Below are 18255 nucleotides of genomic sequence, written 5' to 3'. Positions count from 1 at the left end.
CTGACTCCCTGGGAACATTATCCTTCCTGTTTAAACCGACCAAAATATGAAGGGAATGAAGGTGGCAGAGACTCAAAACACATCAATCCCAACTGGAAATAAGAAAAAGAAAAATAATGTGAGTGAGAAGTTTGTTGACATTCTCCTGCATATCATAGTCATACAGAGATGTTTGCGGTGTGTTGAAAACCTGAAGGCAAATAGCCAAAATATTTGGGATTGTGTAAAACTGACCTTGTACATCTACAGTATGTCAAATGATGGCATATATGAGTAGCATAAGATAATAAACATGAAAATAGAAATATTTGGCATGCCTGGCTCTGACAGGTGAAAATGCCAAGAGCCTGAAAATAAAAGGAGAGAAAACTGAGCTGACAGCCCTGGGTTCAAAGGGTTTAAGGTGGTTACAGCTTTATTCCACAAATATGAGGTGGCCAAACTTTTAGTTTGTTTACCCTCCACTTCTACATTCCTGCTCGCTTTTGTTATCTATTTATTTCCCTGCCTCTCCCTTCCTCTCTTTTCTCTGACTCTGTCTTTCACTCATCCCTCCCTCTCTCTCCCGGCTCTCTATGACCGTGCGGGGAAGTGACGATGACACAGCATGCCATCCTGATTACAAGGTTAAAAGACACAGACGGAGGACTCGCACAAACAGTGGCAGCGCTTAAATCACCCTCGTTAAAATAGAAACGACGTCTGTCAGATGCGGCCGTAATCCTATTTATGATTTGTGCGCTTTCTGACAAATGCATGGGCAAGTCCAAAACCGTGCACACACACACACACACACACACACACACACACACACACACACACACACCAAGCAATATGAAAGATGTGCTGCAAACAATTTCATTACACAGGACATTTTGCTGTCTGTTTGCATTGGCCACCTCCAGCCCAGCAGATTGAATGAGACAAGACATGAGTGGGTGTGTGGGGGGTTCATCATGTCACTCTGCACCCCCAGAAAAGATGTTCACCCTGTGTGTGAGTAGTGTGTGAGTAGTGTGTGTGTGTGTGTGGGCTGCTTTCACCAATGGCCCACCTACCCAATCAAGTAGCAAAAACACTAGTTTCTCTTTTCTCTTTCGCTGTCATCCTCCTCTTTTTCCTCATCTCCATCCTTTTAACTAAGCTGATTAAAAGGCAACCCCCCCACCCCACCACCCCCGCCTCCTCCAACCCCCCTACTCACCCTCCGCCCAACCCACAGCCCTACGGCAGCGCGGGACGGCGAGGGGCCCAGCCGCTTCTGCATGAATATTAAGTGCAGGATTTGTGTCGCGGGTTTGAAATTGGAAATCACAAGTTTGACTAATCAGCTTTGGAGGTTCCACATTCGGGGTTTTGTGTGTATGTGTGTGTGTGTGTGTGCGCGTATGCATCTCTTCCCTCGTCTCCAGTGGCAATCCCACCACCACCACCCCTGATCCTGCTGCGAGTCAGAATGCTTATTCACTGCCTCGACAGGGCCAAATACACCCCCCCCCCCGACACACACACACACACACACACACACACACACACACACACACACACACACACTCCCCTCCCCTCCGCCCCCTCCACTCCTTCACTGCATTCACTGCCACCCACCTCCCATTTAAAAAGGGACCCAGAAATAGCCCAAGAGGCTATTAGGAAAAATACAGCCAGAGGAGGAGGAAGCTGTAGGGGTTTACAGTCCAAAGCCATTCAAGGGTACACTCCAGCCTCTCCCTCTCTCTCTTTCATTCTCTCTCTCCCCCTTGTCATCCATCCTTCTCCCTCGCTCTCTCTGCCTCTCTTTGTTCCGATGAATCAGTGCTTTAGTGAACATGCTCATTATGGCTTGATAGCAGGGGCTTGTTCAGTATCCCTGGCATTGGTGGAAAATGGGGGAGAAAGACGAAGATAAAGAGAGAGAGACGGGGAACGGAGGGTGGGGAGTGAAAGAGCGCAACAGGGAGAGGGAGAAAAAGAAAAAGAATGAATGTAGATTGAGAAGAAGGAGCATTAATGAAGCAGAATAGAAAAAGTGAACAAGTATAGATTCTTCACAGCCTCATGATGGAGGACAGATGAAATGGAGGGGAAGGACGCGACCTGAAAGAACACGTCAGGTCTCCCAGCTATAACTAATGTTCAAATTCTAATTTTCTACCTCTTTCTACTCATAACCTTTTCTATATTCTGGTCATACTTGCAACATCTTTGTCTTGTCCTATGTCATATAAAAAAAGACAAGTTATTTTCAAGAGACAAATGCATTGCCATTAAATTCCACCTGTCTTAAATCACTTTTATAGAGCACTTTTGCTTCATGGCTAGAGCTGTAGCTATCAATTGATGCTGCTCTAGTTCTTGCAAAAAAAATGCCAAGAGTTTGGTAAGAGATTAAAATTATAGAGAACATTCAAATGTATTATTGATAATAACAATAATATCAGTTTTAGTTCTTTTCACAAATGTCACGCTTCTTACTAAAGGACAGAGGTTTTTTTTAGTGAAAGTGGTTTCTCAGAAGCTGAATTTTCGTGAGAAGTTAAATGTCTTACTGACTAGCCTGACTGTGCCTCCTGATAGCAAAGTGCAAAGATAAAAGGATGATAAAAAGGCACGCAAAGAGATACTTTAGCAAATACTTCAGGTACCAGCTCCTATGATGAAATCTCTAACCTCATCACACAGTTTATGACCTCACAGGATTGCAAGCATGATTCAATGGCCCTGCCGATATATAAACCGTGACACTGTAGCACCTCGCTATATCCATGACTCAGGCTCTGCGGTGAAACAGATGTCTGGTGAGATTTACTGTGATTATGTAGAAACACAGCCAGACAACAGGCATAACAGCATTTTATGCGCAATCCTACGATAGAAACATTTTCTTAATCCCTAGATAGAGCGACTTTAGACCACAGACTGTCAGGTGGTGAGATTTTGCAAACCTCCATATGGGAAGATTTTGAATTGTCTGGCAGCATACATACTGTTGCACTCAGGTAGAAAATACTAGTGATGGTGAAATGTGTAAATGTAATTGCCATATATTCTCAAACTGGGGTTGTACTGTATGCATGTAAATCCTACAAATAAGTAAATGATCAAAACCGTTGCATAGATGAGCTATGTGGTCATACATTTTCATTACATCGGGGGTCTCATAAGAAAGAGATTAAAAAGAGGAATGGTAAAATTCAAGCAGCAGAAGTCAAAATATCCCATGCCTAATATGGGTCCAGCTCCAAAAACTCTGGAGCCTACAAGTCCCATAAAACAATGCATTAGCGCATTCCATTGGAGCTTTCCTGCCAATTAAATTCCCACTTCTTTCAAACTCCATGTCCCAAGTTTGTAACACAGGATTTTTGTTATAAAAAAGTCCCAAACCCGATCCAAGATAACCTTCTGACATCATCAGGCATATTTTTTCCCTCAGAGCAACAGAAGACATATAACTGTTTTCATAAACTGAGTAGGGCTCCTTGGGACAAGTAAACTGATCATCATGCGTGAAATTGATAGAGTTCCCCTTTAAAAAGGTCGGTGAGCAGCATCTGACTCTTAAATCTCAGGTTTGGGATCATTGTCTTAAAACGCATAAACAAGCTCAGAGTTTCATTATGACAATAAAGTGACAAAATGTTAACTGCAGTGGATTAGCAAGCAAATTTATAGCTTATGCGAGTTGATTTTTAAACCACAACGGCATGAATGGAAAGCAAAGGCTGACTTGAAAGGAAGGAATTTTATCTAAAACATCTGGTATGCTTTGAAAAATCGGTTGGTTGTCAGGAATGTAAAGCATAAATGATTAAGTAGTTAACGGAAGAAAATCTTGCAAAACCACTGATCTTATCCCTTAAATCATTCTGTTTTTCCACCAAAACAATACAACAATGTTCAAACCTCTGTCAGCAGTTACTCACGCTGGTGAAGTCAGTCTTTACTTAGCCTCGCTGTAGGGGGCTGTTTTGCAGCTGACCCTGCCATCTGACCACTGACCTCCTCCCTATGGAGTATTGCAGCCTGAATGACATAATATGACATAATATCAAACATATATATCAAAAGACATTATCACAATACACCAGGGAGTACATGTTTTATGTTTATTCTAATTCTATGATTCTCTGGATGTAACCATACTCTCTGCGTTTTTTTTTTCTTTTTTGTCACAGCCAGCTTCATTATCTGAGAGCCCGTCTTTTCCCAGTCAGGACTCCCAGCCTCACTATCAACCACTCTATTAAAGTCATTCTGCACAATCAAATCTCCGCCTGTTGCTATATATATTATTAATAAGTGACAGACACTAACACACACCAGAGAAAGAATGGTAACACACTGCACTGGTCTCAGACAAGGATGTGGAGTCACGCACACACACCACAACACAAATATGAAAACAATACTCCAGCCATAAACACAAAACCATAAACTGCTGTGAAATTACATCACAAAGTCAACCCTCACAGCCACGCGATGGATAAACCACAACTTCCTACAAAAGGTCATAAAACCGAGGTGGATTTTAATTGACGTCCCTGACTACCACTAAAACATGCCCATTATCCAGGGTGAAACAAAGGCAGGTTGGCCTGGCAGTGAGCCTTTAATGATGGCCATATAACTGCAGGACAGGGATTATTCTTTATGTTTAACCACTGCAGAGAAGACAAGTGTTTCTGGGATGCCGTCTCTCACTGGGACGCTTAGAGACCATCAGTCTTAGATGCTGTGAGGCTAAAGGATGGCGGAGCGGAGAGAGCCCACGGCCACACAGGAGTGTTTAGGTAACAGCAAGCAATAAGGTGTGTGTTCACATACACACACACACACACACATAAAAAGTGGCTGTGTCAACACACGCACAGATTTGAAAAATACCCATTTTAAACATTCGATTCGTCCTTAAATCCATCTTAAAATAGATGGAAAATTGAGACGGACCAACGTTTGGTCCAATCAGTGAACCAATTCAATAAGGCTGACTAGGTTAAAATGCCTTTGGTTATTAACTTCCCCAGTAATTTCTTCTGGCACAAACAAACTCCCCCAATCACAGTGAGCACAGTGGAAACTGAAAGATACTTATGTGATTCCCTTGAATGCGACTTCTTTTCTTTGAAAGCAGGCCAGGCTCTAAGACCTTTGGCTCCATGATGATCTGGGATGACATCATGGGCCCATTAAACTGAACCAATAAGACCAGGCGCTGCCATTACTCTGCTGCAAGTGGCTAAGAGCATTTTTACAGGCATGCTGATGGCATTAGAGATGTCTGGTGGCCCCAACAGGGTTTTATTAGGCCCCACTGTGAGCTCAAACAGGTCCGGTTCAGGTGCCCTAACGATACACTTGTCCCATTTCGCTAGAGGGGTCCCAGCAGAACCTGTACTGCTTGGAAACACACACAGAGAAGCCCCCAGGCTTTTCCCGTTATATTATGGTTTAATTCCATTCTGACTGCTTTGGATGATGGAGTAATAGTCAGGAAATGAGCCCCACGTTCACTGTATGACCACATTAAACACTCTGCTGACAGGTCAAAAATCTAATGTGAACATGAACATGAAAACCAAACACTGAAAACATTTAAAACATGAACACTGGTTCTATGTTAACTGATTATATCACACACTTCACTCTGCAAAGAAGGGAACACTTCTGTTTGAATTCTTTGTCCCTGCATTGGCATTTTATGAACTTTCATTTAACATGACACTGCTGCTCAACAAAATAGCTCTCAAATGCACCATTACAATAGCCGAGGATTATTCATTCACACAACAATGTTATCAACACGTTAGAATGGAACAGCACTAATGCACCAGAAACAATTACTTTTACAGAATACATGAGGAATGGACAGTTTTTTCAAGAACTGGTAATAACAAATTTTGTCCTAAACTTTCTAAAGACTTAACACAATTCTCACACAAGCAGCTGAAAAAAAAAATGGTGATGGTGCACACTATTTCAGTACCTTCTCATGAGTCAATCTCAAATACTGGAAGGAGGCTTAAGACAGATGGAATGTGTCGCTGGCTGGTCTTGTGGATTTGGGACGTATTCACCCATTCAGCTCCCTGTAATTACAAAGGCTCTTGCTGAGATCCGATTTGTCGCTGGGAGCTTGTTCAAGGCACAAGGATTGGAACGACAATGGCGTAGTCTGACAAAGGAATATGGATACTGCTCTTAAAATAGAGAAAACTAATGCTGTTCTGTGCTGAGTGCACAGGCTTGCTGGCTCAGATGTGGGCAAGGTAAATTTAATTATGTAGCCTGTACACAGTGGATGGCTTTCGATTAGAATGGACTAACTTCTTGATACAGTTGTACCCCAGCGACCACTTAAAAAATAGTGTTCAAGACACAGTCTGGTAATTGATGCAGGAGCCATTGGTCAGTATTAAACTTTCAGGCCTACAACACTATTGTCTCTACTGTTTCCTAGTCAGAACATATCAGCAGGGATCTATTACTACTGAAAGGGAATGGCAAAGGTTAGGGTTGATTGTGACAATTTTAAAGGAGCACTCCACCAATTTTTACACATAAAGGTCAGTTTACTAGAGAGTGAGTAATTATTACTCAGCCTTTAACAACAGCTGTATAATGTCTTCTATGGATCTGGAGAAAGATTTCCACAGTCTGTGAAAATCACCCTGATGATGTCATCAGGGTTATTACCTCGACTTACGCATGGAATTTCAAATTTATAACGCAAAGCAGTGTAACAAAATGGCGGTGAACTTCGAAAGAGGAGGGCATTTACTAGACAGGGAAGTCCAAATTAAAGACCTTATAGAGTTGCATTATAGGAATTATGGGATTCAGAAGGTGATTAAAGGTTAATACGAATACCACTTGTTATATTGCTCCAGTTAAAGGATAGTCAGGCTGTTTCAAGCATTTTATGCCAATGAAAATGCAAGTATTTGGGGCAACACATTATACCCCGGTTACAATATCTTTATGGTACATACTATGTCAGGTAAAATATTATTATATTGTTATATGCTTGCCTTTAATATTATGTTTAGTCAACCAGCACTGTTGGGTCTTATGCTATCTGGTTCTGTTCTGTCATCGGTTCTGTTCTTATTTTGCTCTCCCCTGTCTTCTACCAGATGTATTTACAGTGAATGTAGAGACCTTAAACACTCTCTAAATCCTCTACCAGCTTTCACCTCACAGTAAACAATAACTTCCCCAGTCTCACTTCACTGGTCGGCAAACATCAATACACAGAAGGAAAATTGCAGCAGTTAGCGTCCCTGTCTGACACGCTGAGGTCACTTTCATGTGTATGTGCGTGTTTACATTCGGCGTAACTGAAGGGAGAGATGAAAGCAAGGTGAGGAGGATGGGGTGGCATGACAGTCATCTGCTTGCTGACACGGTTCATAGTGCAAACCCACGCTCCGCAGTCACCTGCCTCTCTCACATTTGTCACCTGATCTATTTCTGGTGAGGCTGTGTGGGAGCGACGTGCAGTGGGGATGAAAGCGGTGATGCTATGTTAGCCGAGAGGACCTGTGATTAGTTTATGAAATTGGGTTATCTATCATGTGAAAACCGGAGCTTCTCACAGAGTAACCTCATATTCACGTAACAGGCGCACCACAGTGTGTGTTATTCAATCAAAATGGATTTTTAAGCAATTGAATTCGGAGAAAAGTAGATCCCATATTTGCTAACAGCATGTTCTCCGTGTGCTTTTCAAAACAAATCATCACATTCACTCTAAATTGTAGAGGAAAACTTGCCAGGCACAGCAAATGGTTGTCTATTTTGTTAATCTCTCCTCGGCGCGGTGCAGTCAGTTACGGTGTCAGACATCGGCAGCCTTCAGGAGAGTTGAGGGGGGATTAACTGTCTGTTTGCAGCTGCTGATTGCTGGGAATGAGATGCCCTTTGGTGCCGATCAACAAACGAGGCTTCAGCAGCCCTCGGCGATATTCAAACCTCCCCCCATCTCCACTTCCCATTTTTTCTGCCGGGGCACCCCTGGTCTAAATGGCACGCTCCCCTTCTTTCCTTTCATCTTCTTGTGAAAATTCATTAGGTACTGTATGCATGTCTTCTGGGCTTCCCATTTGAAGGACGATGATAAAATACATACTGTATTTGCAACCTTAATCAGCTTGATCCACTTGATGTAGAGTTGAAGGCGAAGTGGGTCTATATCCCTCTCTCACTCTCCCTCCCTCTTTCTCTCTCTTGCTCGATCTGCTTTCAGGCTGTTTGCTTTCTTAAATGAACGTAATGGTACAAACGGAGGATAAATTGCTGTCTGTGTGCTCCATCTCATCACATCCATCCCACAGGGCCAACTCTGAAGCGGGAGGGTGAAAATAAATGAAAACAGACCAGGAAAATAATTCACTTGCTTTGCCTGGGAGATACACGTTGCTATCTGTGTAGAACCCCTGCGATAAGGCTGATGTGCATTTGGTGCATTAGGCCTTCTGCACTATCGCCACAGTACAGAGCAGGCTGGGAGGAAGGGCAAAAGTCAGTGCGCGAGTGTGCGCGTGTTTCAGACTTGCACCCTCATTTTGTAACCTATCTACAGCGTTTACATGGGGCTTTTTCAAAGCTGTGAGGCAACTGAAACATCACCTACACAGGTTTACCAGGTGCGGGGTATGCCCTGTAGATACCGGTAACAACAGCTGACCTGAGGATTCACCCAGGCTCATTCATTACACCGGCAGCTCTCTCAACAGGAGCTAACATTCCCCATCACCTCAGTGTCCCTTTGCTATTCTCAATTAGAGCAGGAGAAGGCACTACTCCACACATTTACTGTGACACTAATTTCCACACAAGGACACTCAGAGGGAGTAACGGAAATTGCTGGCGGATGTCAGAGACAAACAAAAAGGCAGCGCCAAATCATGCTGTCGCAGCTCTGGGAAGAAAATGTGATACAGTCAGCGTCGACTCTAAGTCCTGTTTAGCTTGGCAGCCTACAGGAGGTGAAGGAACTGGATACGACAGTCAAAACACCCTGGAATAACAGAGATACCATTGAGTTAGTAAAATGTAATTAGTTACCACTAATGTATGTGCCTCATTCAAGCAAACTGTTCCTTGATGCTAGACATATAAATTTTACTCCCTTGGGAATTACAAGAAACGTTATTAGACTTGGGAGCTGTTATTAAAGTCTTAACGCAGACGCAGGGGTCGTGAAAGATTCATTTGTTTACCAATGAATTATTGAGAGGTAGGATTTAATCAAAGCTACAGATGTTGCAGTCAGAAAGTGTTGTTAATCTCACTTTGATTGCATCTAAATGAAAATATAGACTATAAAAATCACAGAGACTGATTGTTGATTGCAGAGTTAATTACAGACGCCAAATAAGAGACAGCAAACAATAAAAAAACGATTATTTCGGATTGGCTCAGTGATCATCTGATTGAAGTGGAACATTGCTGTTCATAAGAACTTATACTCAATCTACATTACTTTAATGAACTCATCCAATGGTCCACTCAGACAATACGGCAAAGAATAAAACCAAATGATTATGTGTCCCTGTTTGAATGCTACAGTGATGTTTTCTCTTCCAAAAAACTGTTCAATAAAAAACAAGACAACAAGGATCATGCTTAGTGATAATTATCCAAACAATAGTGGGGAGCTAAAGCTCTATCTGCCTTTGGCTCTGAACAGTACCGGAGCAGGCTTTTAACAATAGTGGACGGCTGTAAAAGACCCTTCATCTGAGGTGTGAAGCGTGCGTCTCACTGCAGATTAACTTTCCCACCTCACAAGTTGACGTCTTTCAACCTCAGAGTGGTGAGAGCGAAGGGGAGAAATCCTCACAAACTTTCTCCTGAGATTAAAAGCCTGACCTTTTATCAGCTACAGAAAATGCATTAGCTACCTCATAATCCAATTTCAAGACCATGCAAAGTAGAGGTTTTGACTGAATTTTCGTGTGGAGAGAGCAAGGGGGAAAACACCACAGTGAGTGTTTCTTTCGGTGAGGATCTTTAGGTTCTCTTTCTCTCTCTGCTGCTTGCCTGCTTGCCTGCAAGGCTCTCTGGTGCTGCTGAGTTGCAGAGGACTTCAAGGGCTTTGCACCGTTGAGCTCTGTGAGCTCCATATCTTTTTCTCCCTGCTTTCCTCCACCTCTTCCTCTCTGTCTCTCTGACTCTTTCTCGCCCATGCTCTAAGGAGCTTTAGAAACTCGACTGGGTAATGGGAGCAGCAGTCAATCAAATTGCAGTTTCAAAGGTGATGCTTTGTTTCACGCTCGCTTCCCACAAATCCCTTCGAGCCTGGCACCTGTCAGGTTGTCGTTCTGAAACGCAGCATCCAACACCAGTCACCGAAACCCCAGGGTCCCTTGGCAGATGGAGGGGTTGACTTGTCATATGCCTATCGAGAAATGAGGTCATTCCATTTTGCTAGGTATACCTTTTTTTAATAAGGTAAGACAAAACGATTGAAAAAGAAAGCACTGTGTTCAGGTGTTTACAGCCCGCTTTCATGTAAACCCGGTAATAGAGCAGAATTCATGCAACAAGTTTTAGGGTGAGTATGATATTTACCTTAGCTTTATATGAGGTTTTAACAAAACTGAACACAAATAAATCCTGAATTTCTATTGGTGCCCTTCAGTTTTACTGAGTCTGACAGCATTGTCAAAACACCACTGGTGCTGCCAGCTCTAATAACGTGGAGGTTGGTAATAAATTGTCAAATGAGCTCTTGTTGTACCGTGATCCCGTAGAGGAACAGTAAAACCTGATACGGCAGAATGGGCAGGATCTCTGGACGCCCACAGCATCCAGGGGTCCTCGTATCTCCAAGGGTTTATAGGCTCAGGTCTGACTCATTCCAGCTTTACAATCACAGTGACCTTCCCATTAGGGCTCCATTACCAAAGGTCTATTCGAGTGAGAGGCATATACCCAGGCTATTTATCCAGCTGTAGCCTCTTCTTATGAACTGCAGTAGGTAAACAAGAGTGCAGCTTTGAAAGCCTTGGTGAGTCATGGGCAAATGCCTTTATTATGGCATAAAATGAATGCACATGTATATAAACACATGAGGCATAAAAAGAGCTCAAGATGCAAAACTATAATGTACAGTAACCGGCAATTGCTGACATGTGGACCCCACCTCCTCTAACAAAGAGCACCTCCCCACATCAACCAAAGGGCCCCTAAGTGTCTCTAATTAGTTAACCGGATCTAAAAGAACTGTCTCCTCATTGAGCGAATATGTTGAGTAATGACAGCACCAAGGGATATACAGTAAACAAACTGATGGTATCTTCTACTCCTGGGTACACAGGCATTGTCTGATGTCTTTCCAGCTATGCTAATGTTTGTCTAGGTGGCTTTTAGATGAAAGATACTGATCGGTTTGACTGTAGTAATTCTCCAACACACTTGCACTCTCTGTTCAGCATTTGGTGTGTTTTTCCCAGCAAAGACTGAAAAATAAAGGAGGGCTGCCAGCTAATTCAAACTCAATTTACTTCCATTACTTGGTCCCTGGAAGCAATTTTACAAGGTAAGACTTGTGCAGTCGTGCCATGAATCTAGAGGTCATATGATAGTCAGAGGATGGCCTCCACCATGGTAACATCCCTATATAACATTATTTACTATGCTGTAGGTGTTAGTGGAAGCTAGTCAACAACCAGTGCTGGGTTTACTTTTGACTGGTACTGTATATATATTTTGTAAATTATGTAACAAAAAGCAAACAAAAGAACAAGCATATCTTCCCTACACTGCATGAAATTAAACCTCACTTGGAACTATTTTGTTTGTTTGTCAGGTTATGGGCAGTGTGATTTAAAAAAAAAAAAATTATTTATCTGTTTTTGAATATTAGATCATTAATTTGTGCTGGCTTTCTGTCAGGTCCCTGGCCGACACTACCGGAAAATAAATAATACATATGCCTGTAAGACAGGATCCTTATAATCTGTCCCTTTGATCAGACAGGTTTCTCCAGGGCCCACCACAGAAGGCTGTAACTGTACCCAGGTTGGGGTTAAATGCTACTCTTTCATACTGAAGACTGACTGACAGCTAGGAATGAGCAGCCTTCCCTAGACCAACATCATCTATTTCCTGTTTCCTGACCTTCAAACAGGAAGTTCATGTTATCTCTGCAGTTGAAAAATATTAAGTGAAGCAGCAGCAAGCTTAAAAAAGTAAGGATATAAGCTATTCTGTTTAAAACTGTATGTCCCATAAAAGGTAAGACAAAAGTTCTGAGTTCAATTTTGCTGTCTTCATACATTGAACAGTCAGAAATGACTGCAAATTCTGTTGTGTTGGTGCTTTATATTTGACAATGAAAGTTCCATTAAGTTTAATTTAGAAATGCAAATTACTATTTATGTTTGTTATGATAGACAAGTGACAGGAGTCTTGAATCTGAATGTGTTTCAAGCTCCTTTTTGCAAATCGTAAATAGAAAGCCTCTGAGCTAAATAAGAACCAGTGCATATTATTATATCTCAAAGGCAGCAAGACAAATATTACAGGCATACAGCCGGGCTGGCATACACAAGATATGCAAAGCAGCAAGAGGTGCAAAACAAAAACGCTGTGTTGAACACGCGGTGCATATTTCAAATGAAATCACAACACTCGTAACAGCTAATCCTGTCTCTGCAAATAAAATTTCATACTGCGCTATCAATACCTAAGGCTCAGACCCCAAACTAAATATAAGCTTGTATTTATAACTAACACGCAACACTAAGCTTTTTATGCTGAAATAAACCCGTGAAGGTGAGAACTCACTACCACCATGAAACCACAAAAACAGGAGAGCAGGAAAGAAAATAGTTATTTTTATGTTATTTGCTTTTTTAAACCAATTAATTTCATAGAAGACCTAATAACTAGTATAATGTATTCATATTGCAATCCAAAAAGATTTTATGCCAATTTGTAAAATGAATTTACCAGATGGTCAGAGCAAATTTGGCATAATCTGAATAAACCTAAGCAACCAAAATTACTTGGAAAGTTACTTTAAACAAAGCATCTGTTTACAATCAGAATCCTCATGCAGGAGGAACTTTACATAACTCTTGTTTTCTCTGTGAAAGCCACTAAGCAGATTGCTATTAATATTCCCTCTAGCAATAAAGGGGAAAAGGAAATAATCACTTACAGGTTTGTGTTGTGTTAAGGCCTTTATACTGTATCCCAGCACAGAGAGGGGTATTGATAAACCCCTGAGTATCATTAGCATCACGTCTATCACTAACCAATATCTATGAGTCTTGTGATCTGAATACACAGATTCACTGAACATCACTCAAGCACTGTCTTGCCCTCTTCATTTAAAAATGTCAACTGGCTGCCAGACTTATCATCAGCTTCTGCTATGGAAGTGGGATAGTTTACAGTAGATATTGACACAACAAGGCTATCCTGAGGAAACATGTGGCTCTATCTGCTAGAGGTAACCTTCACTTTAGACATATGGATCGGTGGCCTTCAGTAAGCCCCGGATGTATTGGCACATGGATTTAACTGGCTATTGGAGGGGCCAGATAACCTTGTCATTTCTGCTGTGATTGTCATAGGGGGGTGACAGGATGGAGATTCTACCTCTGCTGATCCTCTTACAAAAACATACCCACTCACACAGAGGTGCTCTATCCCGGTCACGCATAGCAACACATACACCTCAACCCACCTGGGCTTAGCAGTGAAAGGTCACAAGCCCACAAGTGACAGCTGTCAGTCACAGGAGGTGGGAATTATTCGATCCATTAATAACAACCTTAAAGGTTCTGGGAGGCCATGGAGAGGAAATCTGTGGCCCACACAACACCTCCAAATTAGCGGAGGAACAACCATTATTTAAGCAAAATAAATACAAGTGTTGTTTTCAGAACCAAAATGTGGACCATGCAATCTATAGACTAAGACTACAGAAAGACTGAAGCTAAAATGCATAATACAACTGTTGATGGGGCTTAGATATATCAAGAATCCTAAAATTATTGCAATATTGGTTTATCGCAGGTCTCTAAAAAATGTGCTCTGGTTAGCTGATGCCAAGTTAGATTGATTTAAGTTTCATGGTTGTTAGTTGGACCTTGTTAATAGAAAGGGTAGCTGTAGTGTATCATTAGGGATTTGACATCGCTCGCAGTTGGCAAAGTGTGTAACTTACACTATAACTCACAACACAAGAAATCATGTATACTTTCCTGTTTACTGGAGCTGAAAAAGTGAATAAATTTGATACTAAAAGCATACAAGACACCTGTGTAGTAATAGCTTCACACTGGCTTTTTGGCAATTGGTTATCAACACATTCATATGAAAGTAAAGTCTTGCATGGGTTTGTCAGCACATCAAATATTCTTGTTGACAAGGAAGCTATGAGTGATACAACCTCCCAGCAGTCAAAGTAGCTGAACTCAGATTCAGTGTGACTCTCTGAAAAAGGTGTGTGAGTAGGCGGGGAGGATTACCTGTGATCCAGGGATAATGAAAAAAAAAAGACACTGTCTGATATTAAATTCGAACACATGGAGAATAACTGATAGGCTCCTGTTGTTGTTTCACCTTGCCTGTGGATTTTGCCTGCTTGCATGGGGCAATGCCTTGTGGGACGAGGCAGCGATAAAACCCTGTGTAAAATTCATTGTTTTTCTGTGCAGTATGTGTCATCCATGACAAGTAAAAGTGAACAAACCCGCCACAGCTTATACATTATAGATGAGGTGTAAATGAACTAGATTGTTGCAAAGCATAAGCACAAGGCACAAAGCTAGTTAGTGTCATCTGAATGAACGAGAAAGGTAGAGTAACAAAGCACACTGTTGCGCCCTGAGAATTGTGAGCTTTGCATGTAGAGTCAGAAGCCTTGAAACACCTCTGTATCAACTGTGTTTTCTGAGCGCTCCCTACCTGTCCGGAGCTGCAGGGCGTCCGTTGCGTGGCTTGTTGACCTGGGCATACAGAGCCTCTAGGGGCGGACCGTTGTCCTGAAGATTCAAGGGAACGTGAGGGCTCTGGGGACTCTGAGGGAGGTGGTAGTGGTGGTGACTGCCGTAAGGCTCCATGCTACTGCTGTCCACCGATGAGTCTAATGATCCTATGCCAGCGTAGGTGTGCTCTTCATCTGAGCTGAAGGTGCGGCTGACAACATCTTGGATCTCAGCGTATTCCCTCTCCTTTGCCTGCCTCTCCCGGAGCTCCCGCATCTTGGCCTGTATTCTGTGATAAACATTGAGGATGAAGAGGTGTTTCTTACTTGTGAATTGTCCAGTGAAATTAAAATGATGCACATGAATTACAAAATTCAATACAATTTCCTCACAGGGAAAAAAGATTTCACACTCAATAACATGTTTGGTGATAAGGACATTATCCCACAAATAGTGATGGAATACATTTGAGGAGTCAAAAATTACACACTTGGTTTCAGATGATCAGCTTGGAGAATGGTATAGTGTCTATGCAGATAAAAAGAGTTTTTGGACGGCCTGAAATATCTGTAAAATGTTGCCAGTTGCTTTTCTTTGCCTTCATCTTTGGGTACATGTAGTTGGCCAACTTAGGCTAACATAAAAGAACCATATCAAATTGCTCAATATTAATGAGCTTTTGAAAGATTCTTTTCTTGTTTTCCAGAGAGGGAGTTTGTTTATTTTTATGTTCAGGGAACTCATATAGAGTATTTGCTCCAGCTGTGCTGTGGGAAACACTTTTTTTGTTTTCATGTTGTTTTTGCAAGATTGGAAAAGTTTCATAAATTTGCCTAGAAAATAAGACAATGATGCTGATTTAACTAAATACAGAAACGTCTTTGTGAAGACTGGGTTTTATTATATGGAGAAACAAAGTGACACTTAAAAATCATGAAAAATGAATGTAAGGTATTGAAAAGCTATTGATAAGCAAGCGAGCAGAATATGTAAGAAGGTACACAACACTTCAGGAGAAAAAGGATGGGGGAATTTCGTGTTTAAAAAAAAAAAAAAAATTCCATCCAAGCTTCAGAGCGGTTTACAGCAGCATTCCAACTTTCAAGTTTAATCTCAGATATTGATCAGTCCAGACTGGAGAACCTCAAACCTAAGTAACAAGGAATGAAGGGAAATAGAGAAAAAAGTCTTCCCCTGTAGTGAGAGAAGCCCTGCAGTATTATTCAAATATATGGTTTTCCATGAGCTATTAGAAGGCCGAGATGACTTTACTTATCTTAACCCTCAGGTCCTCTAACACAGTGGTGCTGAACTTTTTCACATCAAGGACCCCTAAACTGACACATATTAGACCACGGACCCCTATTTGATAAGAGTTTAGCTTTTAGATGTTTTATTACAGAAAGTGTATGAAACACCTTGACCAAAATAGTCATACATTCTGTCACTGTGTTACTTATGGATGGAATTATAGTGAAAATAAATTATTCTTTTTGCAGGGGATCCTCTGGAACCCCCTCAAGGACCCCTGGGGGCTCCTGGACCCCATTCCCCAGAACCACTACTCTAACAAGAGGAGGTGGGAAGGAGACAGTCAGACCTTCCCTTCCTCCTTTCCGCCCCTTCCTCTCCCTCCATGCCATTCCTCTCCCCGGGACCACTTCAACACAACAGAGTCTTTCACAGGGCCTTTCCTGTCTCATAGAATGGTTCCATGTGAATGCCCATGTGTCCGCAGCTAACAAGATTCAGTCATGGTGATGCATGGGGAAGCGAGGAGTGCTGGTATTGTGGGAGTGGGGAGGTGGACAGTGGGGAGTAGAGAGGAGAAGGGTTGAGGACAGGCGAAGAGGGGGAGGGAGCTGACCTCCCACTGCTATGACCCTAGCAGCAGCCACCAGACTGCTCACCAGTTCCAGATGTTGTATCCCTGCCGTAGGGCAACACACACATCATCTACACATGCATACAAGCACGCTACCTCCCACTGGCACTAGACTTCCCTATTACCTCGAGTCATAACTGACCTCTGACCCTCCACGCTACTCCTCAGAGATGATTGACAAGTTTGGAACAGGGCTAGAATCCCCTCTAGCCTAACTCTGTCTCCCATGTCTGTGTATTTTAATAAAAGTAATCACATTTCAAACAATCACCATTTTTCAGTGCTGGATTAACCCAATTCCCACATCCTACCCATAGACTGCCTTGTTTATTTTTAGCCGTCCAAAATCCCATTTTCTCGGCATTATCTGCGGAATGAGATTTTGATGGAGGCCTGATGCAATGTTGCATGATATGCAGTCATCTATAAAGCCTCTAAGCTGGTTTAGTGTATTTTTACATTGTCGTGGATCAGGTACAGTATGGAAATTATCAACTCACTGCACAGTTGTGTGCACACCGTGTGGTCTCACTTTAGCTAGTGCTGTCAGGAAACAGTAAACAAGCCTCACAGGAGAAAGAACACTAATTCCCAGAAGCCCTTTCACCTGCCATCTGGCTAATGTGATGTCAGATCTCTGCCAGGAAGGACCAGACAATGATGTTACCACAGGTTCACGGAAGTCCACTGGGATCTCAAGACCCTCTGGCGTTTTATGGACTAATCAAATTCATAAAAACGGCAATATTGACATTTGGGACGAGATAATGGCCTTGGCTAGACTGGCGACATGAAGCTAAGAGAGAGACTTCTCTATCAGGCCTCAGGAGTCCGACATGGATAAAGCTAATAGGTGCAATTTAAATAAGAGGATATTAACAAGCAAAAATACCAAAGATATGAGTCATGCTGTTGTCATTACTGTTGGATCCATATTGCATTATAACTTTTGGTTTTTATATACGTATCAGCTTTCAAAATAAGCTTTTGTTTCAATTCATGATATCCTATGCTATTTCAAGGAGAGCAGTCATGGCTCATTTTGTCTGTGTGTTTGTGGAGAAAACATATCCACAATCCAAACCTGTCAGTCTGCTGTGAGAGGCCTATTCCAACTTGTTCTGGCTGTCAGAATATGGTGTTAAGTTTCTATCCTTGGCCAGTTGGCAATGGGTCTCTCTGTGACATGCTGAGATTTGAGTGCTACATTCCCAAGTGCATATTTTCAGCTAGATGACTCTTATTAACCCATTAAGAATGAAATAACTGTATTGATTTATCGTCTCTTTCTCCTAACTTTTGTTGTTGTTAAGTGAATCTGCAAACTTTTCACTGCTGACATAAAATTAATGTATATGGTGAAAAGTTCACAATCAAAATATTTTATCTGTTTTTTGTATAATATCCACTCTTGACAACAAA

General features: G+C 42.0%; 1 protein-coding gene across 7 annotated transcripts in view; it reads right to left on the bottom strand.

The window, feature by feature from the left end:
- Positions 1–18255, bottom strand: part of LOC137173071 (partitioning defective 3 homolog) — a 355263-nt gene that overhangs the window by 61184 nt on the left and 275824 nt on the right. For all 7 annotated transcript variants that reach the window (XM_067577768.1, XM_067577762.1, XM_067577765.1 and 4 more), the window contains one exon: positions 14929–15237. In XM_067577768.1, the coding sequence (XP_067433869.1) occupies positions 14929–15237 (309 nt within the window). The remainder of the gene's footprint in view (positions 1–14928; positions 15238–18255) is intronic.

This window comes from Thunnus thynnus, chromosome 21 (assembly GCF_963924715.1).
Source record: "Thunnus thynnus chromosome 21, fThuThy2.1, whole genome shotgun sequence".
NCBI classification, from domain to species: domain Eukaryota; kingdom Metazoa; phylum Chordata; class Actinopteri; order Scombriformes; family Scombridae; genus Thunnus; species Thunnus thynnus.
Note: the sequence above shows the minus strand (reverse complement) of the source record. Positions and strands in the feature narration are given on the sequence as shown.